Source organism: Candida albicans, chromosome 5 (assembly GCF_000182965.3).
Source record: "Candida albicans SC5314 chromosome 5, complete sequence".
NCBI classification, from domain to species: Eukaryota; Fungi; Ascomycota; class Pichiomycetes; order Serinales; family Debaryomycetaceae; genus Candida; species Candida albicans.
Window position 1 is genome coordinate 812,318 of NC_032093.1, and position 23,033 is coordinate 835,350.

Sequence of the window (23,033 nt, forward strand, 5' to 3'; positions counted from 1 at the left end):
GTGTAATAATGCACAAAATAAATTAGAACTGAATATAACAGGTTTAACATACGTCAAATGATATAAGAACAATGTTCAATGAGATCATATCTGTGAAGTGATATCATAGCAAAGAAGAAGTCCTGTTTTATTGGTACCGTGAGGTAAATTGGCTATTATAAGAAAGTTGAAGTTCCTTTAGAAATCTAATCTTCTAACCTCGAATAATGATAATAATATAAATTAATATGTATTAATTTTATACTATAGTGTAGTTTTATGAATAAAATAGTTGATATCTATAAAAGAAAACTATATAAAATAAAGAGGATTGTTGGACATTTAAATATGTCTAATAAAATAATAATTGCAGATCTTTTAGTCTTATGCTTGCTAATTCTCAGATAAAACAGTCCAAAGTATCAATTAGGATATTACCATTAGTGATATATACAATATGAAATCATACACTAAGACAGTGAATAGTAACTATAGAGAGTGGCTATGTGTTATGATAAAGCAAAGGTATTAGTATCACTGGTAGTTTTCTAATAGGTGTAAATCTCAGTGACTATGAACATACTATACTAGCTATAAAGAAACGTTTTACTATTGTATTGATCTGACTATAAATAGAGAGTAAATTTCAGAGTAATTGATAGTCAAGTTTATAGAAAGTAATCGAAAACAATATAAATCTAGTGTTACTCTATATTTAAATTGCTATGTCTACTCCAGATCCATCTTCTAACTCACTGTAACCGGTTGAACAAGGCGTCTCACTTCAACAAATAAAAATAAAGGACAAACACTACTTAATTGGATTACAAGACACGAAAATGTTCCAATGTCTGGTGCCATACTAACAATACTGTAAGAGAGTAAGTTTTTTATAGAATTGTGTTTAACTGAATATGCTCCACACCTTACGATTACTTGCAAATACATAGTGTTCGTGTAATATCATTTATTCCTTTAATTTAATGAGAACTAGACATACAATTTCATATCTAAGTTTGTTGACAATAGCGTAACTCTTCAAAATTATGGTCTTGTTTGAATCTGAAAGACAATTGACACCTTGAGTTCATCAATTAAAATAGAAATCATATTATATAGTATATTTTATTGTGGTTATTTTTTGGGCATAAGAATATCGACATAAATACATATCAGGAAAATTGCAATTCGAAAGCCAAGAATACCAGGATTCAGTGCTTTATTTCAAGAAGTCATCATTCAAATATACCTCCATCTCAAAATCAGGTTGAAATTCAGTATACAACGTCTCTGGATCCCCGTCATTCCTCTCACAATAAGCAGCTTCTTCGTCACCAATGATTTTTAATTTTTCACCAGGCAAGAGTGCTGCTTGTGCTGCCAATTGGACTTGACACGATTTTTCCAATAGAGTGAACAAATATGCTGCTTCATCCACTGTGTTTCCAACAGTCAATAATCCATGATTTTGTAAAATAACACCTTTACCATCACCCAAAGCTTTGGATATATGTATACCTTCTTCAGCTTCTAAAGCTACACCACCAAAATCCTCATAAACTGCGTGACTTTTATAGAAGGTACAAACATCTTGATTAATCATGGCCAAAGGTTTGCCCATAGCTGACCAAGCTTTACCATATACTGAGTGGGTATGACAAGCAGCATGAACGTCCGGTCGAGCATGATGCAATGCACTATGAATCGAAAACCCAGCAGCGTTTATGGCAACCTGTGCACCATCTGGTAAAATGTTTCCTTCGTGATCAACATGTACCATATCACTTGCTTTGAGTAGTCCAAAATGTTTTCCCAAGGGGTTGATCCAAAATGTGTTTGGGTCTATTGGATCACGAATTGATATATGCCCAGCAGTACCTTCAGTATAACCTTTTCTAGCAAAAACCCTAAATGCAGCTGCCATATGTTGAAGCATCCATTTACGCTCTTCTTTTTTATCGGTAAATTTAGGCAACTGATAAGGATGCTTACCACCTTTGGCAATATTATGTGACCCTCTGGTTCCGATTTCGTAACCTCGAGATGTTACTGGTTGTTGGGTAGTTGAAGTTGGTGACATTGTTTGTAGATTTGAAGGTTGAGTTTGTTAAAATCCAGTGTAGTATAGGACCTGTGATACTTGTGACCTTATATATATTGTGTTGGTGAATATTGATATGTGGGTTAGTGTGCTATCGATGAATTATTTTGCACAGTAAATTTTTTTTTTGGTATCGCACTCAAGTGCGGCTAACACCAGATTAGGAAATCGATTCCGATAATACAAAGTACTAAAATGGAAATGCTGGAGCGGGAGAATCGGTTCCAATGTAAAACTATTAAACAACATATCTTGAAAATCACATTCGAAAACGTTCTTTTTCCACCAAAAGAGCAGAAAGTGATTCTACTTGAAATAAGTTCTTGACATTTTTTTGCTTTTTATGAACCACTTACACTTTCAACTAGCCAATCCTTGTAAAATACTACCAATTATTATTTAAATATATTCAACTTTTTATGCGAATTCATTCAACTTTAAACGAATAGAAGTATTGTACCCAAAAATTATCGTTAGAAAATCAGAAATCAACTAGAATAAAAATACATCCCATGCAAGATGACAATAATTATAACATCTGGCCTACTGTGACCAACTAAAAAGAAATAAAAGTATTTGTTGTGAAAACACACCTGAGTTAAAACACCCAGAATTAAGCAGTCACCTATTGGGGCTTTGAAATTCCATCGATTATCCCTGAATCAGTTTTCTGCAGCTAGAACCGTTTATACACATGACCTAGAATCAGGAAAAATGTTGTTGTAGGTATTGTTCTTACTCCTCATTAGGATAAGACATTATTGGAAGTGTTGATTTGTCAAAGATGATCCAATTATCCTTGTGTAAAAAAAAAGAAATAAATCCAAAACTCTGAATTTGGCTCAGCCATAGTACACTAATATAATAATGCAATGGCATTTCTTCTATGCATTGAGTTGATAAGACTGGAGTTTTGTTTTCGGTAATAATCTTCCTGTTTTGTACATTTTGCTCCACATTTCTCAGCCAAATATCTGGTCGTGCAATTAGATAATTTCAGTATTTGCGGCGATTCCTAATTTCAAAGAAAGGGGGAATCGAGTTTCTAGAAAAAACGTTTTTTAAAGATTTAGTCAACATCGACGGAAATATGACAATACAAACGAACAATTAGACAACAAACAACTTTTTTCAATTTACCAAGGTGTGATACAAACTGTGTTATAGTTGGTTGTTAGCCTTTTTATTTCTTTCTTGGTAAAGTTGCTGTCAAAAATGATAGTAAACTAGAACAACTTTATTGTGATTAATATGAATTTATATAACTCTTGCTATTGGTTTGTATCTTTCCCCTCTTTGAAGATATTTGAGGATTATCAATTGTTCTGTTTTTCCGTTTTTATTATTTCATGGTTTGATATTGTATGCAGTGTTATAATATTCAATATTATTATTGTTTTCTATGCTATGCCCTTAATTGTCCGCTTGTCAATTCGGATGAAGAGGAGGAGGAGGAGGAGGCTAGGGTACTCATTCCAAAAACAATGGAAAAGAAAATACATACCTCCAACATTCTGCAATTTATAGTCTAGCAATCAAGATCTAGGAATCTTCATTTGCAGCAAAATCTCTATGTTTATTCTATAAACGGAACGAATTATGTGTTTGCGGACAATATGTACTAGCATTTCAGTTATATAATTATAAGCTAACCCTCTTAGAACGTTCTAGAGTTATCACGGAAACAGAAATAGCCTTAAACAAAGTAGTTTACTTTAGATTCTATTACATGTATTAGACTTTTATAAAAGATGCATTATGGTTTTGATCGTCCATTCCAACACTTTCTAGTTTATTTCTTTTCTTTTTTTTTTTTCTCTCTCTCTCACGCTTCCATTATGAAATTCAAATTAGTAAAAGGGAAGCAATTAAACACAATTTTTTTTAAACTTTTAAACCTCTTGAATTCCACCAAATGCCTTAGTCGCCAACGATTTTGTTCCCTTCTTGTTCTTAGTTCTTTAATTGTTTTGGTTCTTTTGTTCTGAAAAGTCTCCATTATTCCCATTGTTAAAACCGTCATTAAGCGTCTACCGAGAGTCCAATAGTTGGTCTTGTTATAATTTGAGGACAATCCAAATCCCGTTATTAATTTTTGCTGCTGCTAGTATCTGCATTTTTGTTTGCATCTGCTATATCTTAATAAACAAAAAAAGCTTTAATATCTGGAAAATGTCAGCTCCTATAGTTGAAACCAAAAAAGCATCTAAAAGAAGAATTAGAAGAATCCCAGATGACCAAAGACAAAAAGTTTCAAGTGCTTGTGATAACTGTAAAAAGAGGAAGTTTAAATGTTCAGGAGAAAAACCTTGTTTTGAGTGCCTGAAAAAGGGACATGATTGTACATATACGATTATTGATAAACGGTCTTTAAGAGGTGAAAGAATGGCAAAATTAAAACAGAAGAAAGACAACAATGAGAAACAAAGAGAATTAGTTAACGAACAAATCGCTCAAAGTTCCATTATTCATCCACAAATCACTCCAGTCTTACCCGTTCCCGAGTATGCTAATGTAACGTACCAAGATTCTTCACATTCCACGGTAAGTGGAAACGATTCCTATCATTTATCATCAAGTTCTCTGATACCACAGAACTTGCCTGCTATTGTCCTTCCAGACACATTAAGAGATCCCAACAATCGTGGAATCTTAACACCTGGATCTACTCCTAATTCAGTGTCATCGGAATCCAGTGTGAGTAATGTTTGCGTTCCAAAATCTTTGCAACCTTTACTCTCTTTTCCATTAGAAAACAAGAATAACTTGCGACACAAATCAGAAGAACCGGATATGGATAATAATACTAACAATGTTCCTAAAAAGGGTGGTATTTCCAATCAAGAGGGTAAAAGTGCAATATTATTGGTAGATAAATCTGGTGCATTTAGGTATATGGGAGAGACCAGTCCCTTGTCAGTCTTATACGAAGCGAGGGGTATATTCTATGAGTATGTTGGTTCAACAAAATTGACTGAGGATCTTCGTGGCTGTCCTGTAACCGATAAACCATTGAAAATCACAATGAAAGAAGCAGCCCCGTTACCACATCCAAGTGAAAGAGATGTTTATATAGAACGATTCAAAGTAAACATTAATGGTGCTTATTTCGTATTTGATATGGATAAATTTTACGAGGAAATTGTGGATAAGGTATATGAAAATCCAAACAGTGATTTGGTGCAAGAAAACCGAGTGTTATTGTACTTTGTTTTGGCTATTGGGTCAACTTACAAGGACTTTAGTGAAAGAAACCCACAGGCAGAAAAGGGGGCACATTATTTTGAAAGTGGAAGATTGATACTACGTGATTTGGTAGAAGACTCCGCCATGTGGTGTGTTTTGTGCCATTATTTGCAATTTCATTATTATGAATCGATATTGAAGAAATCCACTGCTTTAGTGCATCTTACTGCAGCAATCAATTACGCACAGTCTTTGGGGTTGCATCGCAACTTTGTTAATGAACAGTTTTCAAAATTAACTGCTGAATACGAGTACCGCAGAAAACTCTTTCGAAGCCTTTACATATCTGATCGTATATCATCGGTATTTATTGGTAGACCGCTAATAATCAATGACTATGATTGGGATGATCCAGCACGATTCAAAAATACAAACGCTTCAGTCCTACCACTTGATTTCAATTCAAAATGCCATATCGAGCTTACCAGAATATGCACTTTAGTTGGAAGAATAGTCGCCAATTTTTATCAAGATAAAATGATAGATGTGAAGAAAACCAAAAATTTAGCTATACAGTTGAGACTATGGTCAAAAGGTTTAGATCCTGAGCTAGCATTTGGTAATGTATTGAATCCTTCACAGATATCTAACAATGAAGATAATGGTAACACTGTCATATTGTTGGGTATTCATATATTGCACTTATGGGCAGTTATGTTGTTGAGTCGTCCCTTTTTTATGTTTGAAGCTATCAGTAAAATAAATCCTGAGATGCGTAAATCGTTTGAAGAAGAGGAAGAGTTAAGCAAACAGTTATGCCAAGCAGCTACAAAGGCCTCTATTTTAGCAATCAAGTTGATGAATCATTATATTAATACTACGTTCCACGAAATAAAGCGCATGGAGTGTTATGTGATTATAACTTGTTGCTTTTATGCTTCGATTATACTAGGTATAACTATTCTCAATGGGACATTTGAAGAAGCTGGTTACACTGAAAATGATTTGATGAATCTGTTGAAAGACGCTCAATATATCTTGTCGCAGTTTTCAGTTTGCAACAAAGGTGCCGAGAGATATTCAGAAATAAATTTAGATTTAATCTCGGCGTTGGTAAATCGACACAAGGGTAAAGAAGTGAAACCAGTAGTGGACAATTGGAGTTGCAATTTGTTTAATGATTTCAACTTTGGAGATACTTCTGGCCAAAATGATGTTCAGACAATGATGGATTTTCAACAATTTTTTGTGTCACTGGATCTTATACAATTTGAAGAAATCACCGATGGGACAAGTTCTTTACCCTTTGATTATAACAATTATAATTTGTTTTTCGGTGACAAATTGTAACGACTTGGGGGGATTCAGTTAATGAATGATGTGTGACATTATGTACAAATATTATTTAAACTTTAATTGATGTATTTCAAATGGACCTTGATTTACGATTTTGTGGAATGTTATGTAGTAGTAAGCAAGAAATTGGTATCTCATGTATTTCACCACTGATATATATCCGTTGCCTAAAATTTGCATGTGAAATTATTAATGTTATTTTTTTTTCTTAATTTCAATATTATCGTCACAATTCAACTCCTTGTTCTCCGGGACCTCCGCCTAACACCACTTGGACGTAGGACTTGTTACCCATAATCCCCTGTTCCCACTTTCCAATTTCGCAACACGTTTTCAATGGAAACTCATATTATACATACTTCCTTAGGTACTTTAGACATAAGCTTGCATTCTTTATTTGCATTGGTTGTTTAGTTATTGGAGTATCTTTAATTGATATTTCAGTATTTGAATAATATTTGTACATCATAGCCTTCTAGCTAATGAACTGAAATAGCAACGTAAAATGAATGGCTTAGTGAAGGCATTGTGGTAAAAAAAAAAGAAAGTCATGTGAAAAATAGAAAATTGGTATAACAGCCAGAGAGAAACACTGAGTGGTAGTGGCAGTCGAACGTAGCAGAAAATGTAACAATTGGTCCCAAGAAAATGCGATAAGAACGGTCCCCCTGCCCCCAAGTCAAACCAAGGAAACATCTCCACATGTCAGATTCCACGCGTTCAAAGAATACAGGAAAAAATAATAATAGCGACTGAATAAAAAAAAAAACTCCATCATAGTCTTTCCGGCCCCCTCACAAATAAATATACATAGGAAATGATTTGAATTGAATAATATCTATAAATAAAGGGCATTTTGTCACATCTTTTTATTTAACGTTTTAGAATTAGTTTTATTCCATGAGTTCCTAATTAAAGTTTTAAAAACTACTGGCATTCTGTTTATAATGCTTTCATTTAAAGGTTGGAAGGTTCTTCTCAGTATCCCTATTAAGTTATTGGCCGTCTTACTTAAATATCCATTTGCTGGAGGCGTAAATAAAAAATTCAAATATGATTTACTCAATTCACTCAAGTTGATTCTTTATCGAACGGCTTTACATATGCCTGTTAGAGAAAGTGCGTTGTTGTCAATTATGTCAAACCATTTTATCATTAATAAATTAATCAAAAATTTGTATCCTACATTGACAAAATTACCAAGCTATGGTAAAAAATACGATAAGCAAAGCTACTGGCTTGTGAAGAACAGAGACAGAAAACCAAATGATCCAATATTGATTTTCTTGCATGGTGGGGGGTATTTTTTTGAAACAATGCCCTGTCAGATTGAATCCCTATTGAGTATCTATCATGTGTTAGATGCACCAAAAAGAAGCAGTTTGTCAATATTAGTTTTGGATTACAAGCTAGCAAGTAGAGGATACAAAATCCCGTATCAACTTACCCAGTTGATTGAAACTTATACTAATTTGGTGAAGGATGGTAACACCAATATGATGCTAATGGGGGATTCTGCTGGAGGAAATTTAGCTCTAACGTTTTTGCAACACTTGAGATTAGACCATGTTAATTTGCCATATCCAACCAGTACCATATTGATTAGCCCTTGGGTGAAACTAGCACCTGACGAAATACAAAACACACCTGGGTATTCCTACCACGATAACACGCCGGTGGACATGATTCAGGTTGATTTCTTCAGAGATGTTGAGAAGCAAAATGCGATTTTGGGAGACATAGAACACACTGAATTGACTATATCACCAGGAAATTGTCTTTACCGACATGAAGACTGGGAGGATATTCCTTCATTGGTAGAACCTGGTCACTCAGTATTTGTTATTGTAGGTGAACATGAATGCTTTAGAGATGATGTTTTGGAATGGTGTCATTTTGCTTTGAAATCTCCTTTAACTTCACAAAGAGATGATTCTAGAGGTGTCTTTAACCCAAAGATTCATGAGTACATCAGAAATGGTAATGATTTTGCTTATGTTGAAGTGGTGGTGGAGCCATGGGGTGTTCACGACTCAGTATTGTATTTTGAAAACACAATAATTTCCAAGGTTAAGAAAAATCCAAAATTGAAGGTAAACTTATTAAATAGCCATGAATACTTTGGATTCATCAAACTTGTAAACTTCTTGAATAACGTACTTCCGGGAAGTTCACAAACAAAATTTGTATAATAAATATATATTCACACTATGTATACGCAGCAGTAAATATAATTATAATTATTCATTCCAAGGTCTAGTAGTTGCATCCATATAGTTTTGAAAGCAAGCAAATAAAACTTTTGCTATATATGCTAGCTTTCTTAATTGCTTTATGAACTCCCATAACGCCACCTCTATTCACTATCCACATCCTCCGGTGGAACATACGGAGCTGGTTTGAAAAACTCTTGATCTTGTTCAACAAATTTCTTGAACTTCTCCTTGTCGTCAACAAACTGGTACAAGTACTCCAACTCCAACTCGTGCACCTGTCTCCCAAGCATCACCAACGAGTGCAATGGCTCACCAGAATCGTACTCGCTCAACTCCTGCAATGTTCCGGCTTTAAATGTCTGTGTTGGTGACCCCAATCGCGAAATGGCCACGCACGGTGTGTTGGGTGTGTATGCCTGTTCCTGTCTGATCGACTCAATCTCTAACAATTGTTGTGCTGCAGTGGCAATGTCCATATATCTAGGTGGTTCATAGATCAACCTGCCTCTAGCCATGTTCTCGATGCTCTGCTCCTTCACCTTGATATCGAGCAACAATAAAGTGTGCAACCCAATCTTTCTGTTCTCCATGATCTTCCCATAGAAAGAGTCTGGCTTCCATGAGTCGGTGAAAAACACTAACGACACAGTCTGTCCAAACTGGTACAACTGCAACCCACATGCTCCCACGGCGTTCATCACCGACGCATTGTGGATGGTCTCGACTTTGATCCCCAATTCACGTGCACGAATGACCAAGTCTGTGTGTGTTGTGGCCCCAAATGGGTCTCCCACAACCAAAAATGCCACATCCTCCTTGTCGGCATCTTTCAAAATATCGTCTGACCCTGTCTCCACAAGCTCACGGTCAGCCAATATGATTTCTCTGCCGTAGAACTTTTCCAATGACTCCTGGTTGGCTGCCATCAAAATTGAGGTGTATGCCTCGAGGTACACCCTCTTACATTTCTTAACTGTCTCCAATCCCCTAACTGTGATGTCCGATTCGTATGACAACCCTAACCCAATGAGGTACAACATTGTTTGTTTTGTGAATGATAATTGAGAAGAGAGGTTAAATAATTTTTCCAAAACAATTTTTTTTTCTTCCCTATACACATTTTCAGCTCATCTCTGGCTAGATCAACAATCATGGCAAGATCAGGTAAACGTACCAACAACACCATATTCAGGAAGAGTTTACATATATTCGGGAATAAGAGTTAAAAGTTGGGAAGGTAAATGCATGAAGGAACTAGAGAATTCAGTAACAATGTTAACATAACTTTAAATTATAATGTTATATTGCACTACACACAATCAAAAAACATAACCGGAAAGAGTCGATAAAACTTAACCATCTAAAGCATAACCCAATTCAACTCCTTCAAATTCCTTAGCCAAGTTCAAAAGCTTTTCTTGCAACATTTTCAAGTTGGTATTTTTAGTTTCTAATCTTGGCAACCATTCTGCAACTCCATGCTGTAAAATTCCTTTAGCTCTTGATTTACCTTGGTTAACATTACCATAAGATCCATGCAATGTTAATCTTTTATTTTTCGATGAATAGGCAGCACGGTGCAAAATATTGTTGTTGTAGAATACAAGATCACCAGGTTGTAATTGTACTCTGATTTCCCCAGTGATAAACTCTTTACGTCTATTTGGGTCAATTGTCTTTTCTCTTTCCTCGGTAGTTCTAACTCGATTATGGGAACCAGGAATAGCAATTAAACAATCATCTTCAGTCAATGCCAAATTGAATTGTGCTCCAGCATATGGGAATTTTAAAAGGTCTTCAGCTTCTTCTTCTGGGGTAACTTCTGGTTTGATGGTATCTCTATGCCAATCTAATTCAAAATCAGTTAATGGATTGATTAACATATTTAACAATTCCATGGATAAATCAGTTTTCTCAATCAACAAGATATCACAAACAACATTCAATAATTTTTCATCGGAATATAAATCGTGGAATGGTTTCGATAACTCACCCAAATCAGGATGTAATAACCCTGAAACACCCCAGATATCTGGACTGAAATTTTTGGGCCATGGTGGGAATTGCTTGCCTCTGGTTCTAACATGGGGCCAATTACCGTCACGAGCATATTGAACTAAAGCTTCAGATGCTTTAGTGTATTTTTCAATTTCTTGGGGCAGGAGAAAGTTTCTAACGACAGTGAAACCGTTTTGTTCAATTTCATCGTGATATTTATTTGAAAGTTTTGTTGGCATCTTGATTGTTTGATCTGTTGTGCTATATGATATGCATTCGAGAGTCTTGATGTGAGAGAAAGAAGATAGTTCTGTTAAGGTCTATTTATATTGTGAACAATTGGTTGGTTGGTGTGGGGGATAAGATTTTTGATTTGTTTTTGAGATACAATTTGAGCAAATATTTTTGATCCCCAAAAAGGGCTCTAGACATTTTGTATGAGAAAATGTAACATCAAAAAAACGGTGCAACATCAATTTGTCCATCGTGCATGAAATAGTCTTCTCATTCCCTTCTGTCTTTCTATCAAATCGGTACAAGATAAGCGATATTTTAAAGAATATAGGGTAATAAACGGTGTTTAGTTTGTGGAGAAAGTATTCTGCAACCCATTTGCAAAAGTTTATCAAAAAAAAAAAATACAGACTACAAACTTCATCTTCAGATTGAGACATTATCTATTGTTGTAGAATGTGGGGGGAATGCTCCTTATATAGATTGCAAAAGGAATTATTAGCGACACAATTTACACCCTTGAATCAGTGAATTTATGCTTAACTAGGTTTTTCCTTTTTTTTTTTAAGAAATTATTATTTAAGCCAAGACCACCCCCCCTACTTCTGTAATTCTTTACATCTCCCTCCCATTTTATTATGATTCTTTGAATAATTCTAAGCTGTTTCATGTAGAAATAATATTTCCACTTTTACACGAAATCATAATCCCTGACTTGCTGTTCTTTTTGAATGAAAGCAATGTAAGTGTGAGTTGTCCTTAAGAATGAATATAAAATCTGACCAATTGGAAAAAGGAGAACAAATTTGTAATTATATTATCCTTCTTTAATAACAATGAGTAACGAATCATCTTTAAAAGCTTCAATCAGAAAAATAAATGACAATGCCGTCACAATTAGCACTCCTCACACTGTATTCCGAATCCTCAATTTTGGTGCAAGAATGAGTTTGATCAATTTTGATGGCAACGTTATAATTTATTCACCAATGAAGTATGACCAAGAAGTATTTGATAAGGCAATCAAAGTTTTGTTTGAAAATCAAGAGAACCCACAGTATGAAGTCAAGTATGTTATTGCTGCTAATGATGAACATAATTTATGGGCTCATGTCTACAAAGAAAAATTTGGTAGTAAAATCATTGCTGGAGAAAATTGCAAATTGAAAAACAATTGTAAAGCTGATCATGTTGTAACTTCAAAAATCTATAACAAGGTCATCAAAGGGTCAATGTGGCAAGACGAGTTGAACGTTTCTGATCCATTTATGCAAAGTTTGGAATTGATTGGTTTGGGGAATCATGTGATTCATGATCTTGAATTGTTTGATACAACCAGCAAAACATTATACGTTGGTGATTCTATTTACAATTTAGGTGTTCCTGGTACAACTTCAGGAAATGTTATTTTGGAACAGTATTCACCAGAATTGGGTTATGCCAAAGGGTATAATCCACATGGATGGTTTTCATTCTTGACAAGATATTTGCAACCAGATTCAATCATATGTCGTTACCTTGCCAATTATGCTGCTGGAACTAAAACTAAAGAAGGGAAGGAGGCAATTCAGACTGTTTATAATTGGGATTTTGACAAGTTGGTTATGATTCATGGAAATGTAATTGAAAAGGATGGGAAAGATGCCTGGAAAAAGTTATTTGCTAGCTCCCTTGTTTAGTAGTTTGTTGTTGTTTTTATTTTATTACCCGGAATAAGGTTGATCAAGAAATTAGGCTAATATTTGAATACTAATTGGATAGCTTATGTGTAATGTCTAACTTCTTGATCTTGAATTATTGTAAACTCTCTTGATTCATAGCTCCGAGGTGTAAATGGTTCATAGTTTTGGCCTTAAGATCAGAACAGATAATATGACAGAAGCTTAACAACTGCACGTGCACTGAATAAGAGCTGTTTAATAAGTTTCATTATCCTAATGGGTTGGTTACATTCCATATCAGATCTCTCAGTACGATGTGCGGCTTACAATCTAATAAATGCGGAAAAAAAAGTGCACATTCATTTATTATTCCGTAAGCAGTAAATACGGGTGAACTAATTTTATCATCATCACTACTGCTGATGATGATGACCAGAATTTCACACGAAAATCTTATATCAGTTTCCTGAAATTTATTTTTTTTTTGATACATTTGATTCATCTCCCTTTTCTATAATCAATTTCATTAATCATGGGTTATCCATCACCATTGAAAGTGGTCACTAAAAAGATTTCACCAAATGTTTTAACTGTATCTTCCCCTTTTTCAATTTTGAATAAATTGAATGTTGGTGCAAGAATGGTAATTTTCCATTATCATGGAGACATTATTATTTGGTCACCATTGCCTTATGATAAAGAAATTTTAGAAAATGCCATTGCCGAATTAACTACTGAAGAATATACCGTGAAATACATATTTGTGATCAATATTGAACATAATTTATGTGCTGAAAAATATAAACAAATCTATCCCAATGTTAAATTAATTGGACCAGAAAATACTGCAAGATGTGAAATCAATATTCCGTTGACTGAAGATAATGCATTAAAGATTATTAAAGGTAATGAAGGTTGGGGTGATTTGGGAATTTCTGATAAATCTATTATTGATAATTTTGAATTGATTTATAATAATGCTCATAAGAATAGAGAATTGGTGATTTATGAAAAAAATGATAAGCTTCTTTTATTGGCAGATATGATTATGAATTTGGGGATTCATGGAACTACTACTGGTGAACATGTATTGGAACAATATTCTCCAGAATTAGGATTTCCTAAAGGTTTCAATCCTCATGGTGGTTGGTCATTCTTATCAAGATATCTTCAACCAAACAGTGTTGTTGGTAAATTTCTTATGAATAGGTTACAAAAGACTAGACAAACACCAGAAAAAACTAAAAAAGTGATGGAATTGATTAATTCATGGGATTACACTACTATCATTATGGTTCATGGGGATTTGATAACTAAAGAAGCCAAAAGAACGCTTTCTGATGTACATTTGTAGAAAAAAAATTTAAATATACAAGTCTATAAATTATTATTGAGAAGAAGGAACTATAACGTTTGCATTTAAATGACCAATGTCATCCATTGCTTCTGGTATATCTTCATCTTTTGTGTTTTCTGCTCTAGTTATTACACACATACTAGTATTTGAGTGGGGTAGGTTTGTTTGATGAGTGGTGGTACTAATGTTTGGTGGACCATGGGGCCAAATACATTCTTGTCCTCTAGTTTTACAAGGCAAACATTGCCAACCATCTTCAGGACATTTCTTTCTTTTATTAAATAAATGTTAGTTGGTCACCGATTGATCGTAGTGGTATATTGTGTTGGATATACGTACTTGCGTTTCCGACAATTGAGACAACCAGTTTTACTTCGTGCTTTCGATCCCAAAACTATTTTGAATGTCTTGTTCTTTGATGATTCTATTAGTTGTGGTTTTGCATTCACTTTTAACATGAGTGACTTATTTTGAAGAGTCATATTTGAATAAAATTGAAATTGGTGAATTTTATGATTATGTTTATCGAATTGGGGGACTTTTTTTTATCGCGATATTAACAAATTTGATAACCGAAAACGGAAATTTTAGCGCATTTATGATTTCGGTAATTTTTAGTAAATTTCTTCAAGAAAAATGAACAAAGAACTACATGAAGTTACATGAATCTTCGATACTATGGTTATAAATCAAAGTATAGAGACTACCATAAATGACAACTAAATTGGGAGTCTTATCTCATTCAACACTCAACTAAAATTATATCAAAAAGTGAATCAGCAGTAGTTTTCGATAATCAATAAGCTCTCCACTTTCAATGGCCCTTCTATTGAATAAAAAAGATCACCCGGGGATACACACCAGCTACACACGATGTAAAGAGAATATGTTTCTAAGATTTTAATTTTCAAGACAATTTAACTCGTTTACCCCTAAATACAGAGTCTAGAAATGGTAGTATAATTCTCGTATCGTCACTCGAAACATCAGTAACGATTCTGTAATTCTACAATCAAGCAGAATAAAAAAAATAGAACCCAAAAGTATAAACTAGAACCACGTTATTTAAGGTTTAGAGTTCAATGGTTTCAAGTTTTTAAAAACATTTACACCAAAAAAACAAACCAGATTTGTAGCAAAATTTCGCGTCAATTTTGAAAAAATCAAAACCCAAAGCCTACAGGGCAAAACTCTATTAACCATTCAGATACATTTTCAAAGTGAAACAAGATGCAAAATTTTCACGGTAATAATATTCTATACACCGTAATCCGAGAGAAGATAGTTCTCCTTACAGATAAACTTGTGCTATTTCTTCTTTGTTAAACAGGATAATTATTCTTAAGTGTCGGAGATTTTTCTTGTATTTTCAACTAACACGAAACAATCGGTTCGTTTTCTACTTGATTTTCCGGAAATTGCAGAAGAACATCACGGCATGTATAATAGAACAATCCTTTTCCTGTTCCTTGGGTGAAATTCCGCATTCCCAGAAATTGTTCACGACTCCAACTATTACACGAACAAGTTTGAATTCACAATCGCAGAAGAAATACTGTGAGTATTATTTTCAATGTAACATCAAGGAATATATAAAGATAACTTCTATTATTAATCTCGTGGGGTATATAAAAGAGTGTAATAGAAATTGCAACCTGAATTGAATTGTATAAGACGGGGGAAAACTAAACAAGCACAAAATGTAAAAAATCATTTTGACACCAAACTAGCATTAGTTATGATGTCATCAACAACAACAATTACTATTCTAAATCATTTTGAACACGACTAACTGATATTCATACTTTTTTTGTTTTTGTGTCTTTGTTTTCATTTTTCATATTTAAGTTTCAACATTTTTTTTTTCTTTTTTTCGGTTAAACAATTCTGTCCAATACACCAATGAACAGGGAAACAATCAGAAGGTAACAATGACAGGCAAAAAGGGGGAAAGATAATTGATTAAGCAATTCATTAAAATGCTCTTTTTTTTTTCACATACAAGGCTTCCTTTTGTCTTGTTAAAAGTATAAAAAAATAGAACTCGTGATTTGTATTGTTTTTCGACATTTTCTGGTGTTTCATATTCTTCTTTTCGTTTGTTACTACCGCTCGGTCCCGTCTGTTCACTCCCCCTGTGCCATATTTCGCTAAAAGTTGACAACTTAATAGTTTTAACAGACAAAAGGCGGGTTCTTTACCTTACGATCAGAGAATTATGATCTATTAAGTAAGAACTAACCAATATCAGTTGGAACCCCATTTTGCAATTACATTAGTTTAGTCTATTATAATCTACTTGAATGATTTACATTGATCAGATCCAGTTAATTAGAATTTTTGGTTGAGACTCGTTAGCAGGTTAGGAGACAATAACACAAAAGAATAATGACGAATTAATATCATGACGAAAGAGAATGTTAAGGTTGGAAACAAAAGAATGAAAATTATAAACAATTATATGTAAATTTTAGTACCTGAAAATTTGCTGGAAATAAGGAATGTGAATTGTGTAATAATAATAACTCTTAAGACTAATAGTTCTACTATTGTATCTACTGAAATATGAAAATAGGTAATGACAAAACTATTTGGCGATTTTAGTCTTTTTATTTTTATTTTAATTTTAATTTTGTATTGTTTCAAACTATATTGCGTGTGAGTGTCCCCCTCAAGGTACATCAAAACACAAAAAAGGTACCACCACCACACTCTTTCTCTTTCCCTCCATCCATCCATCCTTCTCATAATAATAATATGTTGTTGGTTTTGTTACTATTTTCTTAACATTCCTCCTCTGTCTATTACTTCTATTTTTTAAGGGGAAACACAAAATTATTATTATCGTCGTTTTCAAAAATTTTTTTATTTAATTGCCAACTATTATAAAAGCAACTAAATATCTCTCAAATTTTAAAAAACAAGCATTATATAAATATTTATTTAAACATATTTTTGTTAATCTTACCAATTCTCTTGAGAAATTTTCTTTTATCATCAATCTATTTACTTAGTTTACCTACAAATACTAAGATTCCATTCCTTTAGATTTCATTAATCCCTCATACACACACATACATACACAACAACAATGTCTAGTTCATCTTCTTTGCCATCCCAATTAGTTTTAGACGGTTCAGCTAGTACGACAGCCACAGTCACACCTTCTTTAACCGATTTACAAGCTGCCACTCAAGCTAATGCCGATAAAAACAGTCAAGCTACTATTGCTAGTGATTCCGTCCAAACAATAAGTGCATCAGTGACTTCCCAATTAGTATACGCAAGTGTATCTTCCCAATTAACAAATGCCATAGGTTCATTCACAGCTAGTTCAGATGTCAAAACTTTGACACTTTCTTCAGCATCATCCGCATCATCTTCTAAAAGTTCTGGCTCATCAAATGCTTCAGCTAGTGTTAATGCTAATTCAGGAAACTCTATAGATTTGAAAAAAGTCAAATACGGAATAATATTGTCTAGTATTACTGTGTTATCTTTTATATGCTCATTTTAAAATGGTTAATTGATTTCAAGTGGTCTTCCAATAAACATTCAAACATAAAACAATGCAAAAACAAACAAACAAAAGATTGTCCTATTTTTCAATTCTTTATGGTTTTGTTTTTAAGATATCAATGATAAGTTGAAACGTATTCAACTTCTTCTTCAAAGCCACGTTTATAGTGTGATGTGCTTACCTCCCTCTCCTTTATATTTTAATTCATTTAAAACATTACTTAATTTCCAACTTTTAAAGTCCATCAAGTTTTTACAGAAAATTTTTTATAGTGTAACTTTCTAAATTTTCATAAATAACTACATGTACTTATTTTAATAAAATGAATACCTGTCAAGGAAGCATACTTTATTCTGCTAGCTCTACTATTTTGAAACTGAATAATATGAAACATAGTCCAGTCCAATCCAATTTGAACTTAATCTGTCGTACATTCTGCATTGAGGTTACTTGGTGCATAGTCGAAAAAGTTGACACGATGAATTTAAATATCCTGCATAGTAAGTTTATAACTTTGTTACCACATTCCAATGCCAATGATGTTTTTGATAAATCGATCTAAAGAATCCTTTAGGGGTTGATAGCAAGTGCTTCTTCTGTTCTCAATTATCTTTATATACAAAAAATCATATATTAATTTCAATGCAGGATATGTAGTAATCTATAAAATTTGACGTTTATTATTGGTATTTAGGTTTCCATTCAAAATTCTGATCTAGGAGTCACATTTCTTCTTGAATACCAATTTATAAAATCTCTTAATGCTGATCTAACTCTTCTGTTGTCTTTATTAGGTAAAGCCACTTTTACAGTATTTAATAATCTACCAGTTTCCTTTTCATTGACATTTGGTAATGCTTCAACCACTTGTTTAAGCCAACCTAATGCAGTATCGTTATTAGGCACAACAATTAAGATTTTCAACATCAAATCATTGGCATCCTGTTGAATATCATTATGGAATTTGAAAAGAATACCATTCAATGTAACACGCAATAATTCTCCTCCTTGATTATCAATTAATAAAAATTGTTGCACCGCCTCTCTCAAAGGTGACGTGTCACCCATATCGAATAATGAAATTGGTGGATTTGGTAACCCCCAAGAAATCAAATCTATCATAAAATGAATACACGATATTATTGGTTCAAATTCATTAACATAAGATAATGTCAAATCGACAACTTTGAAAACGTTTTTCAAAATGTCAAATTTGGGAATCAATTGGAATGGATAAAACATTAATAAATCATTGATCATATGGAAAAAATCTTCAATAACATCGGGGATTTGTTTCAATTGTTCTTCCGATTTGGAAAACAATAAATCAAACACTGTCAAGGACTGTTGTAAACCAAATTCGTAAACAGCATTTTTAATTGCTTCAGGAGAATATTCATCACCAAATTCTCTGATCAAAACCCCAGTTACCCATATGTAACATCCAAATTGAGTAGATTGTAATCCTTGATGTAGAAGATTAGCTAAATCTGGTAAAATACTACTCAAAAATAACCCAAATGATTTGATGGCATTTTTCAATAATTTCATACACCTTTCACTAACGATAACTGATGATCCAAATTTACTTAAAATTTGAGTAGTCAATGGCCAAATTTTATCAACAAATAAACCAGCAACTGGATATTTAGGTTTTTCCCAATCAGAATCAGGACATTTCAAAACTTCAATAAATATACTGATGACTTCAATCTGATCAGCAATCAATTTGTTTGATTCATCGGTAGGATTTTCTGCTAAAACTTTACTCAAGTAATTCATTGTTGGTTCAATAAACATTTCTGTGGTCTTGTACAAACTGTCTATTGGGACTTTAGCAATAACATGAGCTAACCCATCAGCTAATTCATAATTTGATTCCAAATCCATTTGATCTTTTACTTGTCCATATAACATGTATAACTGTTCCAAATAATTGACGAGAAATTCAGAACAATCTTGACAGAAATACATCAATGCATGAGATGTAGCCATTATAATATCGTTGTTTTTATCGGCTACTTCAAACCCTTTGGTAATGTAGTTCAATTGTGGTTCCAAAAATTCTGGATGTTTAGATGTCCATTCAGTATATCTTCCCAAAACTAAAGTGGCCGCATATCTGATTTTTGGATGTTCTGGTAATTGAACCAAATAAGACATGATGGTAGGTAAGATAGTGTTTTCTTTTAATGGCACCTCTTTAGCCATAGTTCTCATTGAAAATAAAGGTGCTTCCAAATATTGCCAATGTCCCTGGGAATTGGAAATTATATTTTGAATTTGTTCAAATGGCACTTGTAACGCCTTGGTGGCTCCGGCAACTGCACAACAATCTTTCAACACATCACCCATTTCGTATCTAAACTCCTTGAATTTATCTTCTTGTTCTTTGTCACCATTGAATAAATCATTATCATTGCCACTTATTGGATATGTCAAATGTTTAATGATCACGGTAATTAATTGTAAATAAATATCACCAAATACAGCTTTAGACTCTTGGAATTTAGGCAAAGTGATCAACTGTTTCAATTGATACCAAAATTGGAAAGTATATTTCACAATATCCAAATCTTCATCGTATTTTGTACACTCTAAAATAATCAACACTAAAGGTTTGAAATGGGCAGGATTTTTCCCAATCAAAACATGCCATGATTCTCCACACTCAACGTATAATCTGGTTAAACCATCCACGTACTCTGGATCCTCTAATTTGTCAGGTGTGTTTTCATGCATGTATTTATTCAATTGTAAAACTTGTTGATACAAAGCATCAATGATTTCATAGTTATCAATATCTCTAGTTTCACGAATGATGGTGACTAAACATTCAATAGCCTTTTCAAATGTTTGATCATTTGATAAACTTTGAAATACCAAAGAAACCAAAGAATTTATTTGTAAAACTTGTTCCACGGCACATTCTTTAATCCAACTATTTAGACAATCTAAAATGGATGAATTCATTGATGCATTGTTATTGGTGTTTGATTCCGTCAAATTTTTCAAAATCATCATAACTTGTTCAACATTATCCGAAATCAATTCTTGAGTTCTTTGATTGAATTCAGAATCGGTTAAATTGGTTTTTTTCACATCGGATAATTCTTCAGGTAAAATTTTCAAAAACTCTAGTAAAACCGGCAATAAAGTTTCCAGTGATGATAATTTATTAATGATTTCTGAAAGTGCATTTCTCCAAGATAAATATTGTAATGCAAAATGAGATAATGCAATGGATAATTGAGTCCGAATCAATTTTTGATTTGGAGCAGTATATTTACTCAATATCTCCAATAATGAATTTTTCAAATTTTCAAAATTTGATTCAGGAAATTGTGCTGATAAATCATAAATGATTTTCGATCGTAATGTTTGGGCAGCAAATATTTTCAATTGAATATTTGAATTGCCATTATTTTCATCATTTAAAATTTGATGAACTATATCCCATGCTTGTTGTGATTTTTGAAATTCTTCCAAATAATGAGTCGCCGTCATTTTTTCCTGTTGAGGAACATTGGAATACATTGTCACCAATGCTGAATTTAATTGTGCTATAGTATCAGAAGACATGATGTTGATAATGTTTGTGATAATAATAATGCTGTTATTGAAGATATATAATTGTTTATTTTAAAAGTATCACTTTTTCTTAATCAGGGGTTTGATCAAAGAAATTAGAATTCACTCAAATGTATGGGAAAATTTTTTTTTTCGTTTTGTCTACCGCTGAAACGGAATCGGTATAAATTATTAATTGTACCCACAAGTCTGATTGTGGTAAATACACGACTATTTTGATAGGGTTGGAATTGGTAGCATATATTTTATGCCAATTCCACTATATTTCAAATGATTACTGACTGGGAAGATTGTTCTACAAATAATCTATTGCTTAATAATATATGGATATTTATTTAAAAATCAACACTATAAATAAATAAAAAACACTAATCACATAAAGATCATTGAGGTTGCTCATTTTTTAGATCTTTGACCATAAGCCTTTGTAGCATAATGACCATCAATAATAATAACATCTTGCGGTCTATACTTATAAGTCTTATCAAAATACTCAGTCAAAATTTGCTTGACACCATTAGCATATCTAGCTTGAGCATCCAATGAAGTACCAGAAACATGAACTGTCATAGCATTACCATAATCTTTACCATATGGATTATGCATGGTTCTCCATGGCATATCTTTAGGTGCTGGTTGAACTGGCCAAACATCACCACCATAAGCAATATGGCCAGAATTAACAGCATCAGCAATAGCTTGTGGATCGGTAAGAGCACCTCTAGCAGTGTTGATAACATAGGACCCTTTTTTCATCTTGGAAATCAATTCCTTATTGAACATTCCTTTGGATTTTTCATACAATGGACAATTAAGAGTGACAACATCAGCTTGAGAAACCAAATCTTCCAAACTTTCAACTCTTTCAATAATGTTATCAACACCATTGAAAAGTTTAGAAGCAGCATTCAACTTGTTAATGGCTTCTTCTGGTAATGGTTGATAATCATAATACAACAATTTCTTAGGATTGAAAGCAATCAATCTTTCCAAAATTCTGTAACCAATTCTACCAGCACCAATAGTGGCAAAAACTTTATCTTCCATATCAAATTCATCTTTGGCAACGGCAGCGATATCCCAAGTACCTTGAGTAGCTTGAGCATGACCTTCGCCATAGTTTCTAAGTAAAATCAACATGGTCATAATTGCATGTTCAGCAACAGATTGGACATTGGACCCAGTGACTTCCAAAACAGCAACACCTCTTTCATTAAGAGCATCCAAATCATAATGGTCAGAACCAACACCAGCAGTAATACAAAGTTTCAAATTAGGTGCTTTAGCAATTCTTTCCTTGGTGACATAAGCTGGGAAAAACGGAGTAGTGATAATGATTTCAGCATCTGGTAAATTCTTATCAAAAGTGGATGTTGGGTAAGGATCTTTGTCATCGGTAGTAACCAATTCATAGCCATGTTCTTCAACTAGTTTACGAATACCCAATTCATTTTCAGTGGTACCTAATAATCTGGGTTCCTCTTTAGCGTGTTTACCACCAGAGTAAAGAACCATTAAAACCTTTGGTTTGCCCATTTTTGTGTTGTTAAGTTGTTGTTGTAGTAGTTGTTGAAGTTGTTATTTTTATCAATCAAATAGAGATATCGATTGGTAATGATAAAAAAATAGTTCTTTCAACCTCTTAGAATGGACTGTTGACCCCATATTTATAGACTTTTTTTGTCTCCACGTTTACTAGATTTATCCCCTTACAAATTTTTATGTAAATCAAAGTAATTCAAGAGACTTTTTAGATAGAAGCCTTTAGAAGTTTGTCTAGGTGTGTTAAAATATCTCGGATTAATGTCCTATTTTTTTGATGATGTTGCAACAG

At 33.3% G+C, this 23,033-nt stretch overlaps 10 protein-coding genes across 10 annotated transcripts, besides 1 other annotated feature; 5 read left to right on the forward strand and 5 right to left on the reverse strand. All coding sequences in view use genetic code 12, as the record gives it.

The window, feature by feature from the left end:
• Nucleotides 1-123: 123 nt before the first annotated feature.
• Nucleotides 124-391: a long terminal repeat ((omicron-5a) Long terminal repeat (LTR); about 268 bp long, 9 copies per genome).
• An 807-nt stretch (nt 392-1,198) lies between these two features.
• Nucleotides 1,199-2,059, reverse strand: CAALFM_C503670CA (uncharacterized protein; the record flags this gene model as incomplete). Its single annotated transcript, XM_706339.1, has 1 exon — nt 1,199-2,059. The coding sequence occupies one exon, from the start codon at nt 2,057-2,059 to the stop codon at nt 1,199-1,201; it is 861 nt and encodes a 286-aa protein (XP_711431.1).
• Nucleotides 2,060-4,252: 2,193 nt separating this feature from the next.
• FGR27 (Fgr27p) lies at nt 4,253-6,616 on the forward strand (the record flags this gene model as incomplete). The annotated part of the gene is made up of 1 exon (XM_706340.1): nt 4,253-6,616. The coding sequence occupies one exon, from the start codon at nt 4,253-4,255 to the stop codon at nt 6,614-6,616; it is 2,364 nt and encodes a 787-aa protein (XP_711432.1).
• A 953-nt stretch (nt 6,617-7,569) lies between these two features.
• On the forward strand, nt 7,570-8,814 carry CAALFM_C503690WA (uncharacterized protein; the record flags this gene model as incomplete). Its single annotated transcript, XM_706341.2, has 1 exon — nt 7,570-8,814. The coding sequence occupies one exon, from the start codon at nt 7,570-7,572 to the stop codon at nt 8,812-8,814; it is 1,245 nt and encodes a 414-aa protein (XP_711433.1).
• Nucleotides 8,815-8,978: 164 nt separating this feature from the next.
• Nucleotides 8,979-9,878, reverse strand: CAALFM_C503700CA (diphthine synthase; the record flags this gene model as incomplete). The annotated part of the gene is made up of 1 exon (XM_706342.2): nt 8,979-9,878. The coding sequence occupies one exon, from the start codon at nt 9,876-9,878 to the stop codon at nt 8,979-8,981; it is 900 nt and encodes a 299-aa protein (XP_711434.2).
• A 312-nt stretch (nt 9,879-10,190) lies between these two features.
• On the reverse strand, nt 10,191-11,075 carry CAALFM_C503710CA (uncharacterized protein; the record flags this gene model as incomplete). Its single annotated transcript, XM_706084.1, has 1 exon — nt 10,191-11,075. The coding sequence occupies one exon, from the start codon at nt 11,073-11,075 to the stop codon at nt 10,191-10,193; it is 885 nt and encodes a 294-aa protein (XP_711176.1).
• An 831-nt stretch (nt 11,076-11,906) lies between these two features.
• Nucleotides 11,907-12,749, forward strand: CAALFM_C503730WA (uncharacterized protein; the record flags this gene model as incomplete). Its single annotated transcript, XM_706082.2, has 1 exon — nt 11,907-12,749. One exon carries the CDS (start codon nt 11,907-11,909, stop codon nt 12,747-12,749), a length of 843 nt encoding a protein of 280 aa, XP_711174.2.
• A 514-nt stretch (nt 12,750-13,263) lies between these two features.
• CAALFM_C503740WA (uncharacterized protein) lies at nt 13,264-14,085 on the forward strand (the record flags this gene model as incomplete). The annotated part of the gene is made up of 1 exon (XM_706081.1): nt 13,264-14,085. The coding sequence occupies one exon, from the start codon at nt 13,264-13,266 to the stop codon at nt 14,083-14,085; it is 822 nt and encodes a 273-aa protein (XP_711173.1).
• A 3,094-nt stretch (nt 14,086-17,179) lies between these two features.
• Nucleotides 17,180-17,605, forward strand: FAV2 (Fav2p; the record flags this gene model as incomplete). Its single annotated transcript, XM_706080.1, has 1 exon — nt 17,180-17,605. The coding sequence occupies one exon, from the start codon at nt 17,180-17,182 to the stop codon at nt 17,603-17,605; it is 426 nt and encodes a 141-aa protein (XP_711172.1).
• A 705-nt stretch (nt 17,606-18,310) lies between these two features.
• MTR10 (Mtr10p) lies at nt 18,311-21,190 on the reverse strand (the record flags this gene model as incomplete). The annotated part of the gene is made up of 1 exon (XM_706079.1): nt 18,311-21,190. The coding sequence occupies one exon, from the start codon at nt 21,188-21,190 to the stop codon at nt 18,311-18,313; it is 2,880 nt and encodes a 959-aa protein (XP_711171.1).
• Nucleotides 21,191-21,595: 405 nt separating this feature from the next.
• Nucleotides 21,596-22,735, reverse strand: CAALFM_C503770CA (uncharacterized protein; the record flags this gene model as incomplete). Its single annotated transcript, XM_706077.1, has 1 exon — nt 21,596-22,735. One exon carries the CDS (start codon nt 22,733-22,735, stop codon nt 21,596-21,598), a length of 1,140 nt encoding a protein of 379 aa, XP_711169.1.
• Nucleotides 22,736-23,033: the final 298 nt, after the last annotated feature.